This window comes from Megascapheus bottae, chromosome 4, assembly GCF_031878675.1.
Source record: "Megascapheus bottae isolate mThoBot1 chromosome 4, mThoBot2.hap1, whole genome shotgun sequence".
Classification (NCBI taxonomy): domain Eukaryota; kingdom Metazoa; phylum Chordata; class Mammalia; order Rodentia; family Geomyidae; genus Megascapheus; species Megascapheus bottae.
The window spans coordinates 63,589,391-63,611,563 of record NC_143512.1 but is presented as its reverse complement, the minus strand read 5'-3'; the positions used below and the strand labels follow the sequence as shown (position 1 = coordinate 63,611,563).

The 22,173-nt window shown below is 39.9% G+C and overlaps 1 protein-coding gene across 1 annotated transcript in view; it reads left to right on the top strand.

Moving 5' to 3' along the window:
- Positions 1-22,173, top strand: part of Egflam (EGF like, fibronectin type III and laminin G domains) — a 165,095-nt gene that overhangs the window by 94,190 nt on the left and 48,732 nt on the right. The window contains exons 7-10 of the mRNA XM_090332027.1: positions 17,150-17,265; positions 17,958-18,273; positions 19,220-19,320; positions 20,437-20,537. Coding sequence (XP_090188153.1) covers positions 17,150-17,265; positions 17,958-18,273; positions 19,220-19,320; positions 20,437-20,537 — 634 coding nt within the window. The remainder of the gene's footprint in view (positions 1-17,149; positions 17,266-17,957; positions 18,274-19,219; positions 19,321-20,436; positions 20,538-22,173) is intronic.

Sequence of the window (22,173 nt, the reverse complement as noted above, 5' to 3'; positions counted from 1 at the left end):
TTGATTTCTACCTTTTTTTCAGTCAGTTGTGGGGTTTGAACTCAGGGCTGAGTGCCATCCCTGAGTTCTTTTGCTTGAGGCTATAGCTCTACCACACTGAGCCACAGATCCACTTCTGGTTTCTACTTTCTTGAAAGTTAACAGTCTATTTAGACAGAGGTCAGTATTTTTTTCTGTAAAGGGCAAGATGGTAAATATTTTAGGGTTTTTCAGGTCACCTCTGCTCTTGGTAGCCTAAATAGCCATAGATCGTACATAAAATGATATACCTGACTGTGTTCCAAGAAAAGTTAATTTATGAACACTGAAATCTGAATTTCTGATAATGCTTGCATCTTATCAAAAAGAGAAAATCATTTACAGTTTTTGGGGGGGATTCTTTTTTTAATATATTTTTTATTGTAATTAATAGAAGGGTTACATGATATTTGCCATATAGAAGGTGCATTAATTCACATACATTGATACCCTTTCACATGTCTTGGTACCCTTTACCCTCCTCCCTACCACCCCCCCTCTTGGTTTTTCCCCCCTTCCCTATCAAATTTCAAATAACCAAATACAAATAAATTCAATATATCAGATTTTTCTCCCATGTGAAAATTGTTGTCAGCGTCTAAAATACAAGGGCATCTGTATTTGGTGGTTGGGCTGTAGTTTGCTGACTTCTGTACTATCCTTCTGGAATGCATACAACCTTTTCCAAATGTTTAGGAGTATCCTGAAAATCTGGGGAGTCCTCTTCAGTAGCAGTTTTGTCCTGTTTGGAAGGAATTCATTGATTCATGAAAATGAAATTGTTCCCTTGATAGAGATCACCATAACTTAATTTTCACATGAATGTTCTTGAATAAGATATGGAGATCCTACCACCATCTCTGTTAGAATAGGTTTGTGTTGCTCTATTCTAGACAGAAAGAGAAAGGAGGAAGGAGGGTGTGGTTGTTTACTTGGTTGGACTTTACTGAGAAGTTGGGCTGTGCCTCTAAATGAGCTTAAGGGATTTGTAAATCTTTACTATGTAAGATGGAAAGGGCACTGAAAGAGGACCAACTCATTTGCTTCCCTCATCACCTAAATCAACCTGTATTTTAAGTGTGCAATTTGTGCATAAATATAGCCACCAACATGATTTTACATTCCGGTACCCTCCATGGTAATCGCTCTATTGATTTGCTGATGCCTCTGCACGAGTAAATCTGGCTAACATTCATTTGCACCACTTTATTGGCTCTAAAGGGAATGATTCACTTCTCTGCTGAAATACCTGCATTCTATTAATTGCTCTTCTGAGGCCTTTGTACATGTTGTATTACCATACATTTACTTATAATCAGCACACTTGTATTTTACCTCTTCTGGCTAGATGGAAGAGATACTAAGCAACTAATAAGAAAATACAACTTTCCAGAGAAGGAATTTATCGTGCTCTAATTTCAACCACCAAAGCTCTTCAGTTGACTCTGTTAAGTAGTTAGAGGATATGGAGCCATATATTACTTATTTTAACTTTAATATATTGAGATAGTAAACACAGACAAATGAATACACTGTTTTTTTCTTCCCATTTTTTTGTTTATTTTCTTCTTCCTTCCTCTTTCCCACCCTCCTCTTCCCTCCATCTCCCTTTACCTCTTCTTCCCTTCCCCTTCCTCCCTTTCTATTTATTTCCTTCCTCCCTTCTACTTCCTTCCCTTCTCCCTTTCTGTTCCTCCTTCCCTCCTTTCCTTGCTCCATTTCCTTTCTTTTTCTTCTTTCTTTATTTCTCCCTCTCTTTCTTTCCTCCTTCTTCCCTTTCTCTCCATCTCCCTCTTCTATTTCCTCTTATTTGCTTTTCTCTTGTTGGTCCTAGGGCTTGAACTCAGGGTCTAGGCATTGTCCCTGAGCATTTATGCTCAAAGCTGGCCTTTTACCTTTTGAGCCACAGCTCCACTTCCAGTTTTATCAGTGCTTAATTGAGGAGTCTTATGAGCTTTCCTGCCTGGACTAGCTTCGAACCATGATCCTTAGATCTCAGCCTCCTGAGTGGCTAGGATTACAGGCATGAGCCACTAGTACCTGGTTTTCCCTTTTTCTTTATACTCATCATTTCAAGGTGGTAATTAAGAAATCCAAGAAACCAGCAAAGGATTGTAAGACTCACAGGAATTGGGAAATGAATGACCAACCACAGGTCAGAGGAAGACAATCATACATAGATAATGGTAGTTTTCAAGTCATCCAGTAGGTGGCGATAAGTTAATAGACTTCCAGAGTGGGAAGAGCCATTCTGTTCATCCTGTAGTCACCTGAGTTGAGATGAGGGCAGAAGGTGACAGAAGTTTTATTATTTACCTTCCCTGGCAGACTTTTTCCATGATTAATTAATCCTGTGTAAAATAGGAGAAAGCAACCCACTTTAGATCTTACTTTTTTCAACTGAAGTTTACAAGCAAAATAACAAGGAACAGCAAATAGGCAGTTTTCCAATGATCTGAAGTTTTTGTACCATCCTATAATCAAAACAGTATCCGGACACATGGAACTGGTACATTTCTTTACTGTTCAATAAAAATTAAGGACCTCCAAGTTCAAAAAGAAATAGAATAATGAAAATAGGAGATGAGAATAGCTACAAAAAAACTTAACAATTGTCAACTCTCTTTTCTTTGTATGTCACCATTAAGTCCCCCCCCAAAAAAAGAGTAATTCTCAAGAAACAAAAGAATCTGCTTCCCAAACCAACAGGGATTATACTGTTTAAACTCTCATTCACATTACTCATTGAGTGCTTGTACATTAAATGCTTGTTTCTGTTTGGCAATCTTTCTATACTGTAGTGTTAACAAAAAAGAAGAAAACAGTGTCCCTGCCCTCATGAGACATTTGTGTAGGAGAGTCTGTGATGGATATGAAGTAACAGCTTAGATACATGTCACATTATGTGACAGAAATGAGAATGTCTGTGATGATGAATGTAAAGGTTACCTGGAGAATGGTGGGAGTTATGGTTTAGCACAGATTATCAGGAAAAGCTTCTCTTAAAGGAGAGGGTTAAGCTGAGTCCCTTTATCTGGAGGGAGCCACAATTACAAATGTCCTGTGGTGAGAGAAGGCTTGGGAAGTGTTTGGACAATACACTAAAACAACAAGAAATATGTGTGCACGACTATTTATCAGAGCAATGCCATCCTTGCTGAATGAAGAACTTTATATTTTTATATATTTCCCATTTAAAAATAAACATGATTGTGGCTCGATGAAATATTGGGCTGAGATCTAATGTATCTAATGGACTGAGAGCTATAATTTGAATAGTACTAGATCAAATGTATGAAGAAACAGAATAGAATTTTAAAGAAACTATACATCAGAACTGAAAAAGCACAAAGCAAGGGGATTTTTGGTTTTATATACCACACAATAGACCAGCCATTAATGTTACACATGTTTATATTTCAAGGGCAGTGTTCAGACACATTTGTGGCCACCTGTGCAGTAGAATCAGAATGTTTTCTTTTTTTCAGCACAGAGGAGGTAGCAGTTGGTGATTTTGTAGACTGGGTGACTGGAGATGAGATTGGAAAAGGTTTTAGGATTGAGGCAATATTATATTTGGCTATTTAAAAATCATGGTGGTATCTTATATACTCTGGAGGCAGAGGCAAGTGTGTGTCAAGTTCAAGGTCAGTCTAGGCTTGAGGGGCTGAAGGATTTGGGGCACAGTCCAAGCTAGTGGTGCTTGCCCACTAGGGTTTAGATCCTAAGTTCAGTCCCTGGTTATGCCAAACAAAATAAAAGTTGAGTGGTATTTTCTCCATGAAATAGGGGAGGGGATCAAGGAAATCCAGGCAGATGGTTTTCTGGGTCCACTGCTGAGCAAGATCTTAAAGAACATGTGTAGAAATTTTCCAAAGGCAAGAAGCTACAGTGTACAAATCCATCCTAGTCCCTGTTGTTGAGCCTATGTGAAACAACTTCTAGTAGCAGCCCCACTTCTCCTTGCTCATGGTATAAAGGCTACCTTGTTAGACTGAAGTCCTAAATCTTAACATCCAGACCTGTTGAGGTTTTTAGTCCTTCATCCCTCCCGACCTGCAGGAGGGATAGAGAGAACACACCAAGACAAGGCTGAGAAAGGAGAGGGCACCCAGCAGAGGGTCAATCACCAGAGGGACAATCAGACGCGTCAGGGAGACCCGTCAAGGCAGGAACTCGTTTATTGAGAAAGTACAATTAGCTAGTATAGGATGCAGGAACCTATCAGCACAAAGGTGGGCCGGGCAGGGGGAGGTGGTAGAAAGCGAATCAGGTCTGAGAGGGCGGAAGTGTTCTGGGCCTTACTTTACATCACAACTACAGCCAAGCCTTCCAACCAGGTGACAGGCAGGTCGGGTCCCAAAACCAGGAAATGAGTCCATTTCCCTAATGTGACGTGCCCCACACAGACCCAGCTGTTTCTTCTGGTATATTGTTTCTGACCTCTCAATATGTGCTGCTAGTAAGGGGTAGACCAGTTGTCTGTCTTGTACTTGTACTTTTTCATCAATCTTCATATAGAAGGTTCCAAAGAGATGATATTTTTTTTCAAAGTGCTTGTTCAAAACTGTAGACACTCTCATCAGATGGTAACTTGGGGTGGATCCACCACATTATTCCATTTATTATTCAGATGGTGATTTCTCAGTGTTAGAAATTCATGGTTTTCTGTCTAATGGAGAATGGTTTTGTGAAGCTGCATGTTCAGAAACCCTTGGCTGTACCTCTTATTCCCCCTCTGGTTCAGTCTTCCTTTAATCAATATGCCAATATTTATTTGGACATGAGAACAGATTACACTTGTTTCTATTTCTTTTGAAAAGGTTTCTTGGGTACAAATAAATCTCATGACTCAGAGAAAAGGAGGGAAGATGAGGCTAGCTTTCTTTTGTCACAGACTTTTGATGAAATTTCAATTGCTGTCAGGCATGATTTTAGATTAGAGTGAGGACTTAAGCCAGCCTTCTTTTCCTCATCTAAGGCTGGCCTAAGAGTGGTTTTTATCAAAGGCTACAGAAGGGACTTCCCCTCCGGGGCTGCTGCTTCTTCAATGAGACTACTTAATTATGATGTTATATGTGGTTTTATTATGCAAGTTTATTCCAGATGCTTTAATTTATACTAGACCCTTGGTACCCATGGGGTCATGGTCATGACTGCCATTAAGGAAATCTCAGATGCTCAGAACACTTAGAGTTTGGTACTGTACTGAGGATGCCTGTTTCTTTTCTTTTTTTCTCATAATGCCACACAACTTCCACCACAGACATGCCATTTTTCCATAAATCTCAAATTTTTCCTTAATTATTAACCACATTCACTTTTACCTCTTTTTATGGTGCCAATTGCTTTGTGGGAGAAATATTTTCACAAAATTAAAGATTGGCAGATCATAGAACAATTTCAATACACCTGAAAAAGGGTCTGAGAGCCTCTCACATCAACTGAGCTTTATAATCTACATACAGATCTTTTTGAATTTTGTTTTGATGTTGTTGTACCTGAATATCCAGAAGTAGGTGTGGTAGCACTAGGGCGTGACTATCTTTTCCAAGCTTGTTTCCTGGTTTTAATTTCTGAGTCTGGCTATTTCAATATTTCTTAATAATATAATTTTTATGTTAGTTATATATCTATCTTATCTCATTTCCCACCTAAATTACTTTGGTCCCCTGTAATCCTAAAAGGGAGTACATAGAGTTGATGGTATGTCTTAATAACTGCTTCTTAGCTGAAAGTAGACTGTTGGTTGGCCTTGTCAAGAAAAAAAGAACTGAAAAATCACTTTTCTATCTAATTGAAAAGGGTAACATAAGAAAATCAGCAGGATATTTGGTTGATGGGCTACTGTAGTTGTTAGGAACCAGGAAACATCAAGTTCTTCTTGTATAGGAAAAGGATTCTTTAGTCTTTTCTGAATCCAGTTGCTTTAACTGCTGTTGTAATAACTGTTGTTGAGAGTTAGGCTTCTATATACAGTTCCACCATCCTATAGACTCCCAAGAATTTAAGGAAGAAATATATCCATCCAAGAGTAGATGTTCTAAGCCAAATACCTTAATTCCTTAATGAGATGTTTCCAGTCACAATAAACTGAGAAGGAAGGAAGGAATTTTGTTTCTGTTCTTTTCTTATTTTCTATGGGATATGCTGTATTTTCTTAGATTCCTTTTCTTTAATATATATTGTTTATTTATTAGTTATATTAGTTATGCTATTTACTATTTATATTTGTTTACTATTTATGCTATTTGCTTATATATTCTTTATTTACTATTTAGAAATTGCTAGTTTTCAAATTCTAATAGTCTAAAGTTAGTCAGCCTCTCCCCTCAAGCAGTGAGAGGATGATGGTAACTTGATTGGGTTCAGTTCTTTCTTGTCTTACATAAAAGTTTTTATTATTTTTGTACTACTTTAATAGTCACATATTTGAAAAACCATAATGCTTGGTGAAATTTTTCTGTATGTTTACTAGCTTCTTGCTATGAGTCTTTGCAATTACTCTTATTTCTCCTGACTTTTTTTTTGCCAGTCCTGAGGACTGAACTCAGGGCCTGAGCACTGTCCTTGGGCTTTCTTCGAGGTTGGTGCTCCACCACCTAAGCCACAGCACCACTTCCGGCTTTTCTATGTATGTGGTTCCGAGGAATCAAATCCAGGTCTTTGTATATGCTAGGCAAACACTCTACCACTAGGCCAAACTCCTGGCCTCTCCTGCTTTTTGAAGCATAGACTTAAAAAAATTCTTAAAGATCTGTTAGTGATGAACTCTCTCCAGGTCCATAGTCATGTCTTTGTAGTGAACAATCATTTAATTTAGCATATATAACTTTTTTCTACTGCATTTCTATATTTCTATCAGCAGGCACACATGCATTCTGTTATCAGAAAAATTTCCTTTGGTCTAACATCTTACCATCTATCTTACCACACACATGTTGTTTTCCTTCATGTTGTTATTCCATTCTGTTGCTGTGTTAGTCAGCTTTCGATTACTGTCACAAATACTTGAGATAATCAACTTAAGAGGAAGAAAGGTTTATCTTGGCTCATGGTTCTCAAAGTTTCAGTCCATAGTTCATTGTCACTGATGCTCTGGGCTTGTGACAGCCCAGTATATCCTAGAAGAAGTGTGAGATAGAGGTGCTGCTCACTGTGTGACAGGAAAATAGAGAGGGAGAAGGAAGTGGGAGGAGGGAGAGAAGAAAAGGACCCAATATTTCCCCAATATTTCCTAGTTCTCACTAGACTTCACCCCTTCAAGTTTTCATGAACTTTCATTAGCCCCCTAGACTGAGTCTAAGCCTATGTTTTTTGGGGGGGGATTTTTTTTTAAAACACTGGGTTCTTTGGCATATATTCCAATTCCAAGCTATACAGATGTCCACATTTACTGTACCCATATTATTCCTAAACCTCCTATTTATTCTTTAACCCAGTTCAATCTATTACTACCTTCCCACCACTCATGTGAAGACACCAATACCTTCCATTTGTTCCAAATAGAAAATCATCCTATGAACATATCACATGCCAGGAGATTTTTCTTTAAATGTTTAACTAACAATGAACACATTTTGGGGAGATCTTACTAGATAATAAAATCATATAACAGTCTCTCTCTCTCTCTCTCTCTCTCTCTCTCTCTCTCTCTCTCTCTTTCTCTCTCTCTCTTTCTTTCTCTCTCTCTGTCTTCCTATCTCTCTTTCTTACACACATATATATGATGGATACTCTTTTATATATTGTTATTGTAATTAATAGAAGGGTTACATTATACTCACCAGATAGAAGGTGCATTACTTCACAAACATTGATACCCTTTCTCATGTCTGGGTCCCCATTTCCCCCATGATAGATATTCTTTTCAAAGGCATATACTCCTTACACTATGAACAGTAGTCTTCTGCCATTAGTAGTTATTCCCAGACTCCCAATGAGCACGTTGAAACTGACAGGCACTTAAAGCATCCACCCTTTTAAAATGGGGGCTTTTCCAAGGCCATACTAAAGCTAATAGCACAACAATATTAATTGCAGCATTATTTACGATAGCTAAGATATGGAACAACCCAAATGCTCCTCAGTAGATGAATGGACCAAGAAGATGTGGTACTTATACACATTGGAATTCTATGCTGCCATCAGAATGACATCGCCCTGTTCATAAGGAAATGGAAAGACTTGGGAAAAAAATCATAGTAAGTGAAGTAAGCCAGACCCAAAGGAACATAGGCTCAATGGCATGGCATCAATCATTTGTAATAATTAGTACACATCTAGGATTCTCCAAGCAGAGGATTACAATAGCTCAAAAGCTATGTGCATATGGTCATACAGAATGAGACTGAATGAAATGAACTCTAGGTTATGGAAACAAGAGTTTTATCTTTGTGATTGTTGTTCTTAATAGACTATGTGAGGTTATTTCTTACCTCCTTTGGTTCATCTCATGTGGTTACTGTATCTGACTTTGTTGCCTAATGTACTTTGTTTATTTGAAATAGGGAAGGGAAGGGAGAAAACAAGATGACTGTGAGAGGGTTGGGGAGAGAAAGGAGAACAAAAACATGAGAAGGGATATCAAGGTTCAGAAAGTAATGTGCCATTATCTGACAAATGTAATTGTAACCCCTCTATACATTATCCCAACAATAAATTTTAAAAAAGAAATCTCAAAAAATGGGGGATGGGTTTACAAATAACATTTATCTTACATTTGCTATATGTAGAGTACTGTGTGGGAATATTCATCTTTCCACTCATTCACTAATGTACTCAGCAAATGTATAGTGTTGTATGTTGTACACATAATACTGAATTCCCAATGCCACCTGCTTGGAAACCTTTAATTATCTTTCTAAATTTAACCCTGCAGGTGTCACCTGCAAATCCTGCCCTATCGCTACAGAAAGTTATCAGTGAATTATTATTCATTGTTCCTGAAGTTTCAAAGGCTCTATGCCTGAATTTCCAGCACAGCTAGAGGAAAGCACAGCCTTAGGTGTCTTGCTCTACCCGATGGCCACATGGCCTGCAGAGCAGCAGGTGTATCACTGTACTTTCTAGCCCTCTTTCCTTTTCCACAGCTCCATCCTCTTCAGAGGGAGAAAGACACAGTGGCTGTGCTTGGTGGACTGCATTATGTTGTTCAAAAGGCAACACCCCATTGAGTTACACACCACTAGCCCTTCCTCTTCATGTGCAAGCATGTGCATCCAGCAGTCAGAGAAGCTTTGACGTGAGGGCTCTGGGGGGGTCACTTGTTGCCTGGGGAACCATTCTTGAACTCTGGTCAAATGAGAATTCTGTGAAGCGTGATGAGCTGAAAAGAAGAAGCCTGCCTGTAGTGGCTGCTTTCTGCCATCTCTCCCTTTGTAGAAACAGTCCTAGACTGGTACACTGCACTTGGACTGGAAGTAAATGTTTCAGATAGGTTGTTTCTGGAAAAGGAAGAGCAGAGGAAGCTGTATAGCATCCTTTAAGACCTTTTTCATCTGACCCTTTTTCAGATAAGGTTGCATCTTTTTTAACCTTCTTTAGGCAGACTCAAGAGCTTCCTGAACCCCAGTATTCCCATGACCTCCCAAAATGTGTGAGCTTGTCTCTCAGGACTCATCCTCGCAACTTACATCCAATTATAATATTTCCCCAAAACATGATCTTGTGAGTTCTTTAGGTCTGTGCCACTTAGCAGTGAAGTTGCAGCTTTTACAGCCACCTTTACTGCCCAAGACAATGTGAAAGGAAGGAAAATTGTAGCAGACTTCCATTTGTGTCACCATAGCCCAAATGATCACAACTCCGCCAGAAATCCAGTCCTTCACTTCATAGCAGCTACAGGAGAGGCAGGCGAAGGAGCTGGCACTGGAGTGTTTACCATAGCTCCAAATTTTGCCCTCATAAAGATTTTCAGCAGTGGTTGTTGGGGATGTGGGTGGAGAGTTTGTCCAGTCATTTTCAGCCAGGCTAGCAATGTTGAGTTCACTTGACTAGATGGCCTAGTCAATCCAAAGCAGATTCATGCAGAAGAGCCATTCAGAGCATCAACTCCAGGAAGGGCTCTGGGTATGGGTTCTTGGCCAGGAAAACTCTGAAGGATAATTTCCTTAAGACTTGGGAAAGGAGTATTAATACACTTGAAACTCTTTGTTATAGCTTTTTCTATGCCTGGGTTTTCCTATTTGAACCCAGAGGAATGTTGCCGTAGACATCTACATTATGTTTGTAATATCCCCCAAAATCATGCTATTTATTTCCTATATGTTTTATAAGTTCCTAAAGCAGGCAAGAATCAAGTGAGGTTTCTGTGATACAATGGCAATCAGAATAGGTCAGGATACTTTCTGGCAGGAAAGTTTTATTTCTGAAATGATCACAATAATAAATGTAACTGTCAATTTATAATTCTATAAAGGAGATAGCCAAGAAAACATACAAGAAGAAGCCTTGCTTGTCTGAAGATCACAGCCAAAGAAGATAGCTCTAAGAAAGATTTTGAAAAGATCTATTTAGAAAGTAAAAAGGAAATGGGGACCATGTCATAAGAAAGGGTATCAATGTTTGTGAAGTTATACATCTTCTACTTGGTGAATATAATGTAACCCTTCTATTAATCACAATAAAAATTTTTTTAAAAAAGGTACAGGAATGGGCAGTGTCAGAGAAGATTGCCAGGCATAGGGACATAATGTGGAGCCACAAAGGGAGAAGAAACCTATTTCCAAGAACCAATATGAATGGAACAGAGTGAAGAAGAATAAGAAGTAGGAGCTGGCAAATCCAGCTCACATAGGATCTTAGGATAGACTTGAAAGGGTCTCACTCAAGCCACAGTTCTTATCTGTTGAATTCTAAGTTAAGCACCCAATTCTTAAACATTTGCACTAAAGATTTGACCATCACCTCTGTCCATCTCTTGCCACACGGATATCCTGTCTCTCACTATTCACATTCTGGTGGCCTCTGGGATTCTGAGAAAACAACTTTTCCTTTTTGCCTATTTTTAGAATCAGTTGAGAGATAAGATGGCATAAATAGCAAAGAATAAAACAATACCTTTTATTTCTTTTCTGATTGGCATTTATTTAATAAAGGGATTTTACTATGAGATTTTCATTCATGAATACAGTGTACTTTAATCACATATGTACCTCTACTCCTCTGTCTCCATTCTTTAGTTTCACCTCTCCATCTTCCAAACCTTGTATTTGTTTTTGTTTTTCCCACCCACTTCCACAAATGAGAGAAAATATTTGTCTTATTGGGATTGGCTTATTTCACTTAACATGATGATTTCATTTCATCTACTTGCCTGCCAATGACATAACTTCATTCTTCTTCATGGCTGATTAAAAGACTATTGGGCATATTTATCACATTTTCTTTATCCATTCATCCATGGGTACATATCTATGCTGATTTCATCATTTGCCTGTTATATTGTGAACAGTGCTGCAATAAACATGAGGAAATAAGTGTCTCTACAATAATCTGATCACTAAATAAGTAAATGAACTGAACAGATAGTTTCCAAAGAAAAAGTACAAATGGACAATAAAATAAAAATTTAACATTCTGAGCTATCAAGAAAACACAACTCAAAACTACATGGGCAATCCATCTCATTCCAGTCAGAATGGCCGTTATCAAGAAAAAAACTGACAACAAATCCTGCTGAAGATGTAGGAAAAAATAACTCTCATTCATTGCTGATAGGACTATAAGTTAGTGTGACTACTGCTGATAGGAATATAAGAAATAAAGTATAGAGGTTCCTCACACACACACAAAAAAAGAGAAAAATAAAAATTTAAAATAGAACTACCATGCAATTTAGGCATATCCCTTCTGGGCATTCTTATTTCTGCTGAAGATGTGGCTTATTCTTGGAACTAAGTAAGAATTCCCAACATCCCTGTGCCTAATGCAGACCTGGAACAACACACTGAGGCCTGAGTTTTCAGATATCACACCTGCACAATTTCCTATTTCCTCTGGTCCTGGTAGGCAAGGAAAGTGGGAGGGAACACATGTCATTAAGCTTTGCTTAATTCAGAAACATAGGATAAATGCTTCTGTTCAGCAGCTTGCTCTCTGTTCCCATCTCTCAAGGGAGGAAAACATTTGGATAAGAATCTGGCAGAACCTGGGAAAGAAGACTGTGTCCTCATAAAAAGGAACTTGAAAGAGGATTAATCATTCCTCCTGCTGAGAGCTGAGAGGCATAATGTGTATGGAAGAAGGTTCTGCTCAATGGCATTGCATCTACTAAGGGGCATATAATATTGAAAAGCAAGCTCCAATCCTTCAATTGTGTAATTTCAATGTGGAAGTAACTCCTTTTCTCTTTTTCATCCATATGAGTCCAATTTTATAGTTGCTGCTTCTTCCCATTTTCCTATGTGGCAGATATCTACATCTCAGTCAGCACTGTAAATTCTACAGTCTTAAAAATGTTAGTGCCAGAAAGGATCCCAAAGATCATAAAATCCAATCCAAGTCATCATTATTATTATCATCATCATCATCATCGTTGTCATCGGACATCAAAAACAAGAGACCCAGAAAGATTAAGCTACTTACTTAAGATTATAGAAATGCTTGTGTGTCTCTCTCTCAACCATTTGGGTTCTATGAGCAAAGATAATTCCAACTCAGTCAAATTGATCCAACAGAAAACTCATAATTTATAGAAACTTTGTGATGCCTTATAAGAAGCATCTATATGATTTTATAAAATAGAAGTCATCCTTTTATCCGCTAGTAATATATACATATTGTTTATCTTTTTTCTTATAATGGGATAACCTCCAAATCTGATTTGCATTCAAACTGTGGCTTGGCTATTCTGGTTCTGATAAATGTCTTCTTTTTAATGTTTCTTTTTCTTAATTAATGAAGTGTCAAATAGAAAGAGATAAGTTAGGCACTTTAATTACAGTAACCTCAGGCTACTGGGAGACTTCTTATCAATGGCTTGGGCTTGTACATTCTGTGCTCACTTTAAAAAAAAGTGTTGCTGATGCGAGTGATGAATTTGAATTCTGGGGTGTTGGAACTGTCTCCTCACACCAGAGGAAATGAGCAGTGGGCTTCAGTTTAGGGAATGGCATTTAGCCTGGATCATTAGGAAGCACGGGGAGTTCAGGAAGCTGCCAAGGAAGCAGGGAGGTCATGCATTCTATATCAGCTCTGCCACAGGTGATCTGTCTCTCCACGTAAGTTAACATGGCCTGTCTGAGCCCCACTTTACTCCCCTGTAAGGTATGTGCTAACAGATCCCTCATGTCACTCTGTGAAATTTTGTTACAATTTCTTTGTGTTTAAATCCTTGCATTGTTTACATCAATCTAATCATATGAGTTATTTCCCAAAACTGAATCATCTCTGGTTGTAATGTGCCCAAAGAAAACTAAAGGACTTTAGGAAAACTAAGGAACTTTATCAGTGGACATTTACTTTCTTTTTACCAGTCAAAAGAAACAGAAACTGGAACCATTTCCATTCTCATTGGGATACCATTCATAGCTATAGCTCTGTACTCATGGTCTTTTTTTACAGAGGTTTTTTTTTTTTTTCCAGAATGGAGAAGTTCCTAGGAAAGGTGAATAGGAAGTAAAAGACCTCAGCTACCTAGACTGGGGAAGCTAGCTTTTCTTCCAAATATATACTGTATATTACCTGATGTGCTTGATGGCACATCAACAAATGTGCTTAGGATGTTAAATTTTAGTGTATTTGTTGCCTACTTCTACTTTCTCAGTTGAAAATGTCTGTTCAGTTCATTTACTTATCATGAGTATTGAAGTAGGAACCACGTGAGCTGATTCAAACCCAGGATCTTCATCTACTGACGCATGGCCTAGATTTGAAGTCACTTCCCTACTATGGGCTTAAGTGCCACATGTGTGAAAACAAGTTTGGACTGGATGATGTCTAAGGTCTCTTCTAATCCTAGTCTTCTAGTTCTGAGTTGGGGAATGGGGCATGATTGGTGGCAGTTTGGAGACAATGTGTTTGATCTTAGTGTCAGAGTCCCATCTGTAAGGCTTTCTGACTATGTAAATAAATAGGGACTCGTTATTAAATGGATGAGATGAAACTAAACAAAGTCCCACAGCAGTACATCATGATAGAGACTATCCTCTCTCTCCCCATGTGTTGGTCCTTGATGAGTACAGCAAAGTGCTATTTCCATGAAGGAAAGGAAGAGATATTAAGAAGTCTAAAATCTGATTCCTGTCTTCACATGATTCATAGGTGAATTGACAACACATGGGTAGCGTTCTAATCTCAGAAGTCCAGAAGGTATAAATACCATCTTAGATATCTACTTATGTCCCCAAGTTACGGAAGCTTACTTTGAGCTCACAACTAGCATATCTTTATGGATGGGTAGACTCTATATTCTGTAGCATTACTATTTTTTTCTCAGAAGAATCTGATGTACTTGTTTTCTGTTTGGTTTGGTTTGGTTTTGGTTTTTGTTTTGCCAGTCCCAGGACTTTAATTCAAGGCCTAGGCACTGTCCTTATACACTTTTCGTTTAAGGCTAGCACTCTGCCACTTGAGCCTCAGCACCACTTTTGGCTTTTTCTGTGTATGTGGTACCACGGAATCAAACCCAGGGCTTTGTGCATGTTATGTTAGTTGAGTATTTTACCACTAGGCCACACTCCCAGCCCTCATATGCTTGTTTTAAAATATCACTTGATTTGGGTCTGTTGATGGTACAAATTCAGCTCTATCTCCACAGAGGTCAACTAGAAGGATGGGCAGGGTGTATGAATGGAGGAAGGGTATACATACTGAGATAGGTAAAGGGACAAGAGGGTAGTGTGGGGAAGACATTAACCAATGTATTGGGAGAAGAAGATATAAGATGTGAACTAACTATATAGCTCTTAGAATGCTCATTGATTTGTGCTCAATCCCTAATACCAATGAAAGAGTGGCAAGGGAGGGAGGGAAAAAAGGAAGGAAGGAGGAAGAGGTGGGGAGGAAAGGAGAAGGGAAGGAGGGAAAGAGAGAGAAGGAAGAGAGAGAAGAAGGAGGGAGGGAAGGAAGGAAGGAAGGAAGGAAGGAAGGAAGGAAGGAAGGAAGGAAGGAAGGAAGGAATGAGAAAGAGAAAACAGACAAACAAGTGGCATTCAGAAAACAACTGGTAGATCAATTTGGCCATAGTATGACTTATGAAAAAGAAAATAAAAAACACAATTTGGAATCAGATATTAGTAGCTATAAATGAAAAGAGAGACCAATGGTAGACAGATAGATATAGATATTAGACTGTTGGGGTCCTTTGTCTCCGGTCCCTCTCAACTAGTAGGAGGGATGGGGAAAAACACGCCCTGACCAGTCCAAGTCGCGAGAGGAGAGGGCCCACTGTCCTCCCGCACTCAGCCTTCCCTCCCCAGAGCATGAACAGAGACGCCACACAGCTTCATCAAGGCAGGAAAATCTCTCTCTCCAATAAACCCCTTCCTGAAGAAGTCCCTCCAGCTAATATACCCTCACTCTAGGCCCCAGCAGAGAGTGATAAACAATAACACATTTGTAACCAATGCTAATCAAGTCTTGCGCCCTGCCTCTTGCGCCTTGCCTTGTCTCAGCAGAAAGTTATTAGACATGGCGTTACTCGGCCCCCAACAATAGACATTTTGCCTTGTTATTATATGTCTATTTAGCCCTGTCATTTACTATCCACATGTCTTTGAACAAGTTATTTCATTTCTCGGAGTCATTGCATTTCTCTGTTTGGTTTAGTGAGTTAATAACCATTTCATAGAATTGTGTGTGGATTAGTACAATCAATGGATAAACTGTTCCTGGCATAGAATATATGTGAAGTTTTCAAATTTCAGGACTACCTGTATGTTGTTCTACTACAGGTAACTGGGATTTGAGCAAATGGAAAGACCTTTATCTAAGTGAGGCTGCATCAGTCACAAAGTGTACACTTGTAGGTAAATTGCCCCTCTCTTAGCTTGAGTTTACTTATGTGCAAAATAAAATTAACCACAGTTACATTGAAGGAATACTGAAAGAAATGTGTTAAGTGTTTGTTAAACTTGTGAAGTATAACAGAAGCAGTAGGTTTCAATAAAAGTGATGATGGAGAAAGAGGAAAGGAAAGAGAAGTTTTATAACGGAGATTTTTGCCCAAGGAGTCTAGAATTTTTCTTGTAGGTCGTAGGGGCATATGGAAGGTCATTTTTTCAGATGGGTACTATACGGTGAGGAGGAAGAGAATCACAGCATTGATATGAATATGTTCAAGAATGTCAAGACTGTGCACAAGGCAAAGGGAAACACCCTGGAGGTAGGGAAATCTATCTAGAGATAAAAATCGGCTTTCCTATATGCATTACACAATTCTTTTACTACCAAGTGGAATCTTTCCTGTGAAATCCAACAACTATGAACATCTGACATACAGAAATGGTGGATTAGGGAAGGACAAGGAGAAGAAAGAGGCCCTAGGAAAGAAAGAGGCAGGAAGATAGATTAAGCAGATACACGTTTCTTTATGCTTTCCTTTTTAACGTGTGTGAAGACATCTGGCTCACAGCTGTGCCGTGGACCAGATGGCTAGGAAAACATGAATTCCTGTAGAAACCTGGCATCAGAAGGCTTGAATTTTGAGCTGATGGGCGCACTATTTTAAACAGAGCAATGGAGGAGTACTGTGGAGAGGGTGAGACATCACTTCCCTCTGTTAACCCACCTCCACCAAGACAAGGTGTGGACACACCTGTTTACATGACGTGTGTCTGGGTGAGGGTCCCCATTGGTTCTATTCTCGGTAATGATTATTTTTACTGTGTGACTCATTTCCGCCAGGGATTTTGCTGTTTCTTTGTTTGTGTTTCTCAGATAGGGGTCTCCTGTGAACTTTGCTAGTCTTGACAACATAAAATGACAGCTCTTTCTGCATTCCTTAATTACTTATGAGAGGAAGCATTTATTTTTTTTTCCTGCTCATGGATGCTTCCTTTTCTGTGATGAATTTCTTGGATGCTTTCAATACATCCTTTCCAGTTCATCAAGCTGTGTGTACAACTGAGGATAGAAGATGGGGTGAAGGTGTTAGTGGATCAACAGGGTGCTGGTTCTCTTTATGAAGGTCCCGGAGAGGCAGGAAGTGGCCACTATGGTCCTCATTATGTGACGGACATGGGAGCCGGTGAAGACGATGACGGATTTGAAGATGACCTAGATCTGGATATTTCCTTTGAGGAGGTAATGTGACCTTCTGCTCTCAGTATGGGGTTCTTGTGCTTTCTTGGTTGAACAGAGCAATTAGTCAGTCAGTCATTTGACTAGCAATATTTTTCCTTAACATTTAATGTGGTCCATTTGCTCTTCACATGCAATTATTTCTCCTGATTGTGAGCTCAGGAGTGGGCAGGTCATAATGAGCAGTGAGGATGCTGTGGCTAGTCTGATATTCTAGAGACAGCACTCCCTGCACTTGACAAGTGGGCAAAAACCAGATGCAAATCTTCCATTGGTGGCATTTTATAATCTCAAGTATTCTAAGGGAACGAGTGGCTCCTTGACAAAGCAGTGCATCTTACCATTATTGCCTTTGTACCTAATGCATCATGTACTGAGAATCAGTGCTACAATTCCAGCCTTCTCACTGATCTTCTGTCTAACACAGTGCAAGGTACTTAAACTCTCAAAGTCTCAAATTCTTCATCATAAACTGAGTTTGATGCTGCTTCCTTGAGTATTTCCCAGAGTTATTTTTGGCACTCTTGTAGTGGCCTTATTGATCAAAACACATTGTATTTATAAATTGCTTTGTTGAATGACAACTCCTTTGTACAACTAATTAAAGATAACGAGAAAAGAAAAATCACACAGATAAAGCAGTCTTATTACTATGTTCTGGGTTTATGCTCAACCCTTTTCCTCTCTGCCTTTAGGTCAAACCACTTCCTGCTACCAAAGGAGGGAATAAAAAATTCTTGGTGGAAACCACAATGACATCATTCTCTAACCCCAAAACCTTTTCCCAGCCTGCCCCACCTACCTCAGCCTCTCTCCCTGCCACTGTAGCTGACCAACCTACTCCTGCAGAGCAGAAGGGAAAGAACACTGTGGCTATGGTGTCCAGGCTCTTTGATGTGTCTTGTGATGAAACGTTGTGCTCTGCTGACAGCTTTTGTGCCAATGACTACACCTGGGGGGGCTCCCGGTGCCATTGCAACCTGGGCAAAGGTGGTGAGAGCTGCTCTGAAGGTAAGTTCTGCAGAGAGGGCAGGAACATGGTGATGGTCTGGGCTGAGAGCCAGAGGGAAGTTTGGGGGATGCACACAGTTCTCTTATAGTCCTTTTTGTATGATAAACCCTTTCCTCCATATACTAGCCATAAAATAAACCATACAGGGAAAAATGAGAAGCGGATTGTATTGCTTCTAATATGAGAGTAAGCTCTATTTTTACCAATGGCTTTTTTTGGATTACCAATCCTTAAATCACCAACCCAGTACCTATCAAGGTGGGTTCTATTGTCACCAAACCTCTAGCAGGAAGCTTGATAGAGGGATTCAAAAGGATAATGTCTAGATCAACTTACATTTAAAAAAAAACTATTACTGGATAGTGAATGATGGTGTTTTTCAAGATATTGGTTTCTTTCTCTCTCTTTTTTTGCATGTAATATGTCAAATATCATTCTATAGGAAGGCAGAACTGGTGTCTGGATGGAAAATGCAATAAAAGCCTTCCATAACAAATGCCCATTATACTATATGTTCTATCCATGACATTTCATGTACTTTCATACTAAGTGCTATTTTAGGTTGTGTCACTTGGTTTTTATAATTTTCTTTTTTATTGTAATTAATAGAGGGGCTACAGTTATATTCACCAGATAGTAGGTGCATTACTTCACACACAATGGTACCCCTTCTCATGTTTTTGTCCCCATTTCCCTCCCCCTGATATTGGTTTCTTTTTAAGGAAATAAGTACCAATCTCCAAATTTCCTGTTTCTTCCATGGAGACTTTGGAAGCTCCAAGTCTCTATGACTGAGATTAGCAGGAGTGAGAGCAGATATAGAAAGCAAAGTTTAACAGATTAGAACAGAGTCTAACACAACGCCCAGACAAAGCTACATATTGAGTTTTGCCTTTGATAACATGAGGAAACTGCTTTCTTTTCTGTTATCCTTTCTCTTTTCAGATATTATTATACAGTATCCTCAATTCTTTGGCCACTCCTATGTCACCTTTGAACCTCTGAAGAACTCCTATCAGGCATTTCAAATTACTCTGGAATTCAGGGTAAGAAAGATTAGTCATTTGATGAGTGGAGTGGCTATTGGACATCCTCACACATCAGAAGGGAAGGAATTGGAGAGGGGAGGCAGAGAAAATAATCCAAGAGATAATATGACACTGAGCCTTTCAAGCCATTCACAACATCAACAGCGATGGTGGGCACAAGTGCAGTGATTATGACACACTGGGTGGGTTCTGACTGTGGCAAACTCTGGAAGGACTTTGTCAAAGGTTCCCAGTGAGAACACCGAAGTGTCAATCATGTTGCTCATAATAATATCTTTCCCCAAGGCTGGGATTTCAAAGTAACACATCCCCCATTGCAACAATCCCCTTTACAGAGACCCCAGTATCTCACTTCACTGTGATGTCTGTAACTGAACCTCAAGACAACTGTACTCTCTATGCCACCAGCACACAGTGAGAACCCAGAAGAGGCTGTGGGGTGTGCATTAAATGTCAATGAAAAATTCTCCATGACTTCAGCTTAATGTTATCCATTTATTATCTCCCATGAAGCAACAGGTTTGGAGAAACAAGAACCGCCCAACCCCTACCCACACCATGATCACGGGCCCAGATTCAACTACCCAAAAGATGACTTCTCATCTAAGAAAGTCAGCATGACCATCAGCTAGGCAGCTTGCCAGGTCCTAATAAAAGGAAAGAAGCCAATTCTCAGGCCTCCTAAAGGAAAGGAAGAATAGTAGAAAGAATAGGTAGAATGACATTACTGACTTACATAACTGTAACCCCTTTCTACATCACCTGTACAATAGCAATTTGAAAAAAGAATGAGTAGAATGAGCACGACATCATTTGCTGACAATAGAAATCTATGCACGCACACTGCGTGCTGTCTATAAAGGTTGGCTTTGCATGCATAGCTTTTGGGAGGCTGTGCAGGTGAGTGCATCCAGCTGAGTAGAAAGCAGGTCAGAAACAGAACCCTTCCTCTCACCTCACTGCTGTTCCTCACACAATGTTTGCATTGTCACCATTTGTTTAATGAAAATAAGCTGAGACTGGGGATGAATTGGAGTCCTGATGTTTCCAGATGGTGCTTTGTGGAAGAGGAAGTGGTTATTGTTCATGTGGCTTTTGTTTGCGCTCTGATAGGCTGAGGCAGAGGATGGCTTGCTGCTCTACTGTGGAGAGAATGAGCACGGGAGGGGGGATTTCATGTCCCTGGCAGTGATCCGCCGCACCCTGCAGTTCAGGTAACTCCTGCTCCAAACCCTGGTGGACATTGTTTTAAATTCATCATATTGGTGAATGCAATATGGATGGCGGGATTCTAGTAGCTAAATGAATGTTGTGAAGAAGATGAGTGTGGACCAGTTTCCTGGATGCTGGTCTGTTGGTTGCAGGGTGATCTCGGAAAGCTGAATTCAGGATCCTGGTGCCCCTACACTCACTTAATAGCAAATAGGCCTGGAGCACCCCCACACAGTGGGAAAGCGGCTGTGGGCCAGGACTCAACTTTCCTTTCCTTCTAGAGCTCAAGCAGATGTAATGGGAAGAGGGCTGAAATCTTCTCCTGGGTTTCTTTGTGGCAAATAGAACTGGCGGCCATAGAATGCCAAAAGGCATCTATAGTCCTTTAAGCGTTCACAGAGGCTCAAAGCCTATCCTTACTTCCCCAGGAACTTCTGCTGAGCCCATTGGGTTTTCTTTTCTGCCCTCATGGCATTTCCCCCAGCACACAGTTGAAGCTATCATTAGTTACTGTGTAATCTTCCAGGAGACAGAGTTATGTAGAGCATGAGCACATACAGCACCTATTTGTGAGTAAGCAATAGGCATTGGCCCTGACCTTCTTTATGGCACACTGGCTAAGGTCCTGATGCCTGATTTTCAGCAAATGGTATAATCTTGCCAAACCTGTTTCCTCATAATAGGACAGGGACAGAATTTACTCATTCATTTACTTGGAGCAGTGCCTGCTCCAGAGCATGCATTCAATAAGCATCAACCACTATTATCTCCTTAAATTATTTCAGCATAGAAGTATTATAGCTTCCCAATCAGAGTAGAAAATGCATCTCCATCCTTTGATGAACAGTTTGGTTCCTGGAAGCTTGATGGTGCCTCCTGCAAGACTGGGGAAATGGTTCTAACTTCCTGGGGTTCTAGCATTTGGAGAATGAGATAGATGCTCAGTAGAACTGTAGTATCCGTGGGTAGCAGCTCTTCCACTCTTTTGCTGAGTGATGTCAACATGGGCCTATATAAAGCCTGTTCTTCCATCCTACCCGACTAGAGTCATGAGACACAGGAAGTCCATGAGTTGTGATAAGAAAGTAAATCTGTCCAATGTAGTATCTTTTGGGCACTGTGGGCCATGAGGAAGTTGGGAATAAAATGCAAAACACAGCATATTGCAGCTACCTACGCATGCTCCTACGCATCCTGTCCCTGAGCCACAGCTCCTGTGGAAACCCCACCTGTATGTGGGCCCAGATGGCAGGCCTGGTCTGCTTGCCAAAATAAATGTGAAGACTCTGATTTCTACAATTTATTAATATCACAGAGTCTGCAGTTTGAGAGAGTCCTCGGAGAAATCTACAGACTCAGATTGGCTCATGCTTGAATTCCTTGCACCTTGAATCTACTTCAAGCATCTGGCAGCTCTGGAAAAGAGACAGAGGGCCTTCTAGCCTGCTGTCACCAGAAACAAAAAGGCTATGAAGGTCCTACACTGAAAGGCTCCATAGCAGATTATGGATTTATAGACTGAGAATATTCCAGGGAAGATGTCTGACTCTTCTATGTATGGCATGAAATAGTTCTTGATATCTACGAACAAAACGCTGCGCCAGTGGACGCTAAAAGGAACTATTCTCGTAGTGTCTA